Below are 5,937 nucleotides of genomic sequence, written 5' to 3'. Positions count from 1 at the left end.
CATGACACACTTTCCACAGAACTTTTACGCAGAAGGGGAACACGCTTTTCAAATGAGACAGCAGAAAAATTGTTATGCAAGATATAAAAATAGTTTATATTAGCACGTAAAATAAAATGAATATTACTCTTATCACAAGTGCAATTATTACAACTAACTCTGGATTTTCCTGAAGATTACAAAATGCTGATAGAAAACCTTAATGTGAGTGGGCTTTCCTCTCCACAGATCTGACCTGTACGCTTTACCTGTTTATCTCCATGCAAACATATACACATTTAAGAGGAAAATGTCAAAAATCAAGCAGTAACATCTCAGAAATGTTATGCAAAAGTCTAAAATGATGAAGTTATTTCTAAGATGCACTTACAACTGTTATAATCTGACTTCTTACGGCCTCTATGAATCTGCGAATGCTTTTGACATTTATTTTAGCCCGTGCCAAATTTAATAATACAAATATTGAGCTCGAAATTCCTATATTTTAGTAACACTCACACGGTTTGTATTTGAGCGCGTCTGTTGAATGAGCAAACCTTTCAGCTATTCCTCTGTCAATCTGGCCTCCATTACGCTTCTTGTCACGCGTGTTTTTCATTTGCCTAATGCGCCTCGTGTGTCTGGGGTCGTGGTGAGCAAATGACAAGGTGAAGCTAGACCCCTGATTCGTGACTTAGCATGAGGAAAACCAACAGGGAATAATGCAGGGGACTGAAAGGTGTTGGCTCTGTAATTAAGACCCCCCAAATAAGAGAAGTAACAGCAAAATTATAAACTATCCAAGAGCTAAGTGCGCGAAAAGGGCAAAGCTGCGTGGGGGGCATGTGCTCGGAGCTAAATATAGAGCCAGTAGTGCATTTGAACTTTTAATTAGCCACAAGAAATAAACTTAAGCTCACGCGGTGGTTCGAGTGGAGAGACACTGGGTTTGGGGATGCGTAATGCGTTCATCATTTCTCCATTTAAAGTTCTTAGACACTCTTAAAGTAGGGTATAACATCTGATATTTTTAGACTTGGTTATATTCAAGTAAAAGTAGTAGTACTGCACTCACATTTACAGTACAGTATACATTTTAAGTATCTGTGCGTTACTTTGCTACATTAAATTGATACTTTTTACTTTTGCTTCACTTTGAGAGCTGTACTTTCTACTCCACTACATTTCTGAAGTAGACTGAAAAGTAAAAGTATTTCTTAATATTGCATGAGACCTGCTGAGGGTTTGTTGTTTGAACACGTCCTTAGATTGAGCAAATAAAAAAATATAAAAATTAAAAAAAAAAATTATATAAATATTGTTTCTGTTGAACAAAAGCACAAATCTTTATCAAAATTTGTACATTTGAAGCTTTATAAGAGCTCAAAATCTGTGTGAAATACTTTTACTTTTTACTCTTGAAGTCCATTTTTAAACAGGTACTTTAATATATTACTTAGGTAGATTTTTTCATGTGGTACTTTTACTTTTACTTTTATTTGAGTATTTTTTTGCTCTTGTGTCTGTACTTTTACTATCTACTAATCTACTTAAAATGTATCAAATCGCTTATTGCCTCTTAGTCTTTTTTTCTGTTTTGCATCTGGAGGTGGAGGGTTTGAAACACTTGTCTTTGGGACTGATATTGCTTTGCTTTGCCTGGAAAGTTCCACAATATGGCATTAAACTTTTTGCTCATAAATCCATTCGAAAAGATGCATTCTTACGAGAAGCGGGGTCGCCTTTCCCCAGATCTGACCTATAACTTGGTCTGCTAGTGTCACTGGCTTGCTTCCATAAACATTGATAAGTTTAATGCCATACTGTGGAACATTCCAGGCAAATCAGTAACATTTCCTTGGAGATGGAGAGGTGGTGGATCCTTTAACCTGGATCTTGACTGAGAAACTGACAGTCAAATTCCATTTTTTAAGATTTTTGAATATGCTAATGTTGTAATTAGACTTATATATCTATATTACTGAAAGACCTACAGGATAACAGACGTGACTTTAGTAGACATCTTGTGATTATAGTCTGCCCTCTTGGTAAAAACGTGCACTTATCTTTTTTCTCCACTGCCAAACTCTCGTCACATGACCCGTGCCATTTCATTGCCTTTTCTAAACTGTAAATCACTCAGACTAACTTTACGTTGCGTAACATTGTACTGTGCACGTCTATTTGAAAGCTGTCTCCACATAATTGACCTCCATCCCTGAGCGTAAGTCCCCCTGTTGTCCTAATGAGAGCCGGAGCCGCGTCCCCCGCTGCGCGCACGTCTTCGCGGGCAGAAACTACAACCAGCTCCAGCCACGGCCGCGGGCACTTGCCATGGCAATGCATTCTGGGGATCACCGTTTCCCATTTGCACGTGAATGGGATGTTAGTTGAAATCGTGTTTACATCACTGGTGTTTACGGTGTTAAAAGGCTTGAAAAACGCAATGAGACGACTGGCGCCTGTTTAGACAAGACTGCTGTGAGCGAACAAAAAAGGTTTAAAGGGTTAAAGCGAGAGCGAGAGGTAGAGCAGAGAGAGAGGCAGGTGGAGGAGACGCGGTGCGCACCTACAGCGAGTTCTCCTGTTCGTAATAATGGCTTGTCTTTACGCGGAAAATGCCGCGGTACAATGGTGCCAAAGTGCGTCTGGGGTGAGAATGCAGCGGCAAGCAAAGAATAAAATGTAGGCAAAAGTATTTCCATGAGTTAATATACTTGGAATAAATAAATTATAGGTACAAGTAATTAGTGTAACTCAAGTAATGACATGCCAATAAACCTGTGGGGCTCGCTATAGTTTTGGCAAAGACGCGCTTTTGAAAGTTCCGTCAACCTTTACATATTGAGTTGTTGAGTAATTATCCTACACAATAATACTTATTATCTGAGTATTGTCATGCTTGAATTGGAGGTGTCTGTGGCTTTCCCTCAGGGCACTTCTCTCATTAGGCTTGTTCTATTGGCCGTATTACGTAAGTATCTATGGTTGCTATATTGTGCTCTGTGTTTGTAATCGCAACCCTCGCTCTCGGGGGGCGGAGCGTCGTGTTGACGTCACAGCCTGTCTTTAAAGGCTCCTCTGCAGCTCTCCGCGTGCCACACAGCGCAACTGAGCACAAACCGTCCGCTCCAGCCTCTTTATAAAAGCGCTATATTTACCGGACTCGACGCTGTTTCCTGAGCTCTCACAATTGGCCAGGAGCACGCAGCAGGAACAGTTATAAAGATTCGGAGGACGTCCTACCTCTGAAACTTGTTCATGACTTCAGACGGAGAGGACGCACGGAGATAGTCGCACTGATTCTGGCGCGGCTGAGCAAAGATAAACTGTAGAGGTTTTAGCACTATTCAACAAAACTATGGCTTTATCCGGAGTGATGCTCCCGTCTTTTTCAACGTTCACAAACCAAAGAGAAAAAACCTGGGAAAACGTAAGTGTGACTTTTCTCTCTGAGCTTTTTTGAAAACTTTGGAGAAACTTTTGGATTGAGTTTCACCTGTTGTTAGGACTTGATCCTGAATTACAGGTTCCTATGCATGACAAAAGAAACTTTTTATGTGCTTTCAAGAGTGTTGGTATGATTTTTAAAACCTTGCATTTCAATCCTAACGCAGTTTTATGTTTCTTTTCCAGAGGTGGAAGTCAGAGATGGACAAGCCAGTGTCTGGCAGCTGCTCCATGTTCAAGGACGACGAGGATCTCAGTAACTACTTAGATCTGGATTTTATTTTGGCGAACACCGCGGGATCAGACAACACAGCGGAGTTTGTGGGCTCCGCTGCGGACCAGAGTATGTTCCCGGTGGTGGAGGAGCAGCGGTCGCCTCCGCCTCCGTACGGGGCAAGCCTCATGACAGAGCTGCTGCGCTCCGACCCTCCCGCACCCGCCAACGGCAGCTACGGCATCCAGGGCCGCTTTTACATCAACACTGCGCCTTACCCGCGCCAGGACATCAAAGTAGAGCCCCCTATGGACAGTTACGGCCCCGTGATGGGAATGGTGCCTCAGAGCTGCAACAAAATCAAACAAGAAGGGAACGTTTCATGCATGATGCCTTTCGAGCAGCCGCGCGTGGCCATCTCTCCGCGCGCTGCCAGCAGCATGACCCCGCCCCTCAGTCCCGATGACCAGGGCGCCTCAGACTGCCAGCCCGCTCTCTGCCACAACATCAACTTTCAGCACAAGTTCCACCCCACGCAGCAGTTCCCCCCACAGATGCACGTGCAGTATCACGCCCCGCACGCGCCCTACGCCATGTACGACGAGAGTCTGGGTCTGCAGCCGGGAGCTCAGAGAGTAATGCTCACGCCGCCCTCCTCCCCTCTGGAGCTGATGCACGAGAACAAGCCCAAGAGAGGCCGCCGCACGTGGCCCCGGAAGCGCACTGCAACGCACACCTGCACGTTCGCAGGTTGTGGCAAGACATACACAAAAAGTTCTCACCTCAAGGCTCATCTTCGCACTCACACAGGTAAGATCAGTTATATCATAGAGCACATATAGAGCACATGATCCCATATACATACTGTGTATACTGCTGATGGTGTGTGGCCCTTGTACATGCATCTAAATGGCTCTTTCTTCTCTCTCTCAGGTGAGAAGCCCTATCACTGCAGCTGGGAGGGCTGTGGATGGAAATTCGCCCGCTCTGATGAGTTGACCCGTCACTTCCGCAAGCACACCGGACACCGACCCTTCCAGTGCCACCTCTGCGAAAGAGCTTTCTCCCGGTCCGACCACCTGGCTCTGCACATGAAGAGGCACATGTGAACTGGACTCTGACTCGGGTTCATAATTGTGTGATTTGTCTGATGTATTTTTATTTAAATTGTTCCTGAAGCGACCAAAGCCTTTTATATATTGAATTAAACTATTTGTGTTTATTATTTTTTCAAATAATGTAGCTGGTACTACTTTGGTATAGAGCTTTAGAGAAGCTGAGGGGCTGGCCCTGTAGATACTACTCTCTTTGGACACAACTGGACCTGTGTTTGACACAGAAGTGCCTTTCTGCCTGAGCTACTGTACTCACAGAACCCCACTATTCAGCAGAGTAGTGCCGACTGGACCAAAGTGCACATAGAGTTTGTGCGGAAGACAATGTTTTATTTAACTGCCTCACTCTTAATGTTAAACCAATCTTTACTTGGGTGATATGTCTCTTCCTCGTGAACCAGCCCCTCTCTACACTATCAGGGCTTGACGTCCTGTGCATTATTTTGTACTTAAATTTATATAAATATGTACATGGATTTTATACTGTAAAAACTGTATTTATTGTAAATATTAAACCAATGAAATTGACCTTTTGTCTCCTGATGTCTGCACTGCACACACCAGACTCACACTAGAGTTCACTGGCTCACAAGTGCCAGCGCACACACAGACCTGCTGCCTGTCACATCAATTAGACTAAACAGGTCAAACATGCTGCGGGTCGACCCCCAGTTTCATTGAAAACACGGCCACTTGATTTGCACTGTGATGTGTTGCAGCTGCAGCACGGGGCTTGTGGGCTTGAGCCTATAAATACAAACAGTCTATTTCCATAATTACAGACTGAAGTGCGTCGTCTGGACAGAGGGGCACAGCACTCCCTCATCAGACCGAGACTCTCTTTCTGATGGCTGGAAATTATAGTCACACATCAAAGCGCCTTAATACTACAATTACACTGCAGTTTCAAAGTAGCGCTGTCTGTACTGCACTGTCTGTGTGGTGTCACTGCAAACCACCACGGATCAGGCATATCAGGGCCAGATGGCTTTCAAAACGGCCATAAATATTACAATATCACTCACATTATGTATATTGACATGGCAGATGTTATAACAAACAAATGAAGCCTGCATGTTTAGTCAAAGGATTTATCTATCTCATGCACTTTAAGATGATGTACTTTTATGGCCTCTAGGGTGCGCTCAAACTTACATACACATCACACTGAAATTAAGA

At 43.8% G+C, this 5,937-nt stretch overlaps 1 protein-coding gene across 1 annotated transcript; it reads left to right on the top strand.

Annotated features, from left to right (window-relative positions):
• Positions 1 to 3,089: 3,089 nt before the first annotated feature.
• Positions 3,090 to 5,286, top strand: klf2b (Kruppel-like factor 2b). The gene is made up of 3 exons (XM_020929149.2): positions 3,090 to 3,412; positions 3,616 to 4,453; positions 4,577 to 5,286. Exons 1-3 carry the CDS (start codon positions 3,341 to 3,343, stop codon positions 4,750 to 4,752), a joined length of 1,086 nt encoding a protein of 361 aa, XP_020784808.1. The 5' UTR covers positions 3,090 to 3,340; the 3' UTR covers positions 4,753 to 5,286.
• The last annotated feature ends 651 nt before the right edge of the window (positions 5,287 to 5,937 follow it).

Source organism: Boleophthalmus pectinirostris, unplaced genomic scaffold (genome assembly GCF_026225935.1).
Source record: "Boleophthalmus pectinirostris isolate CB_2022bp ecotype Guang Dong unplaced genomic scaffold, ASM2622593v1 HiC_scaffold_16, whole genome shotgun sequence".
NCBI lineage: Eukaryota > Metazoa > Chordata > Actinopteri > Gobiiformes > Gobiidae > Boleophthalmus > Boleophthalmus pectinirostris.
Note: the sequence above shows the minus strand (reverse complement) of the source record. Positions and strands in the feature narration are given on the sequence as shown.

Excerpts from the sequence above, each read along its gene's own strand:
- klf2b (XM_020929149.2), top strand. The coding sequence starts at position 3,341 with ATGGCTTTATCCGGAGTGATGCTCCCGTCTTTTTCAACGTTCACAAAC. Across the intron at positions 3,413-3,615 it reads GAGAAAAAACCTGGGAAAAC|AGGTGGAAGTCAGAGATGGA; the intron begins GTAAGTGTGACT and ends TTTCTTTTCCAG. Across the intron at positions 4,454-4,576 it reads TCATCTTCGCACTCACACAG|GTGAGAAGCCCTATCACTGC; the intron begins GTAAGATCAGTT and ends TCTCTCTCTCAG.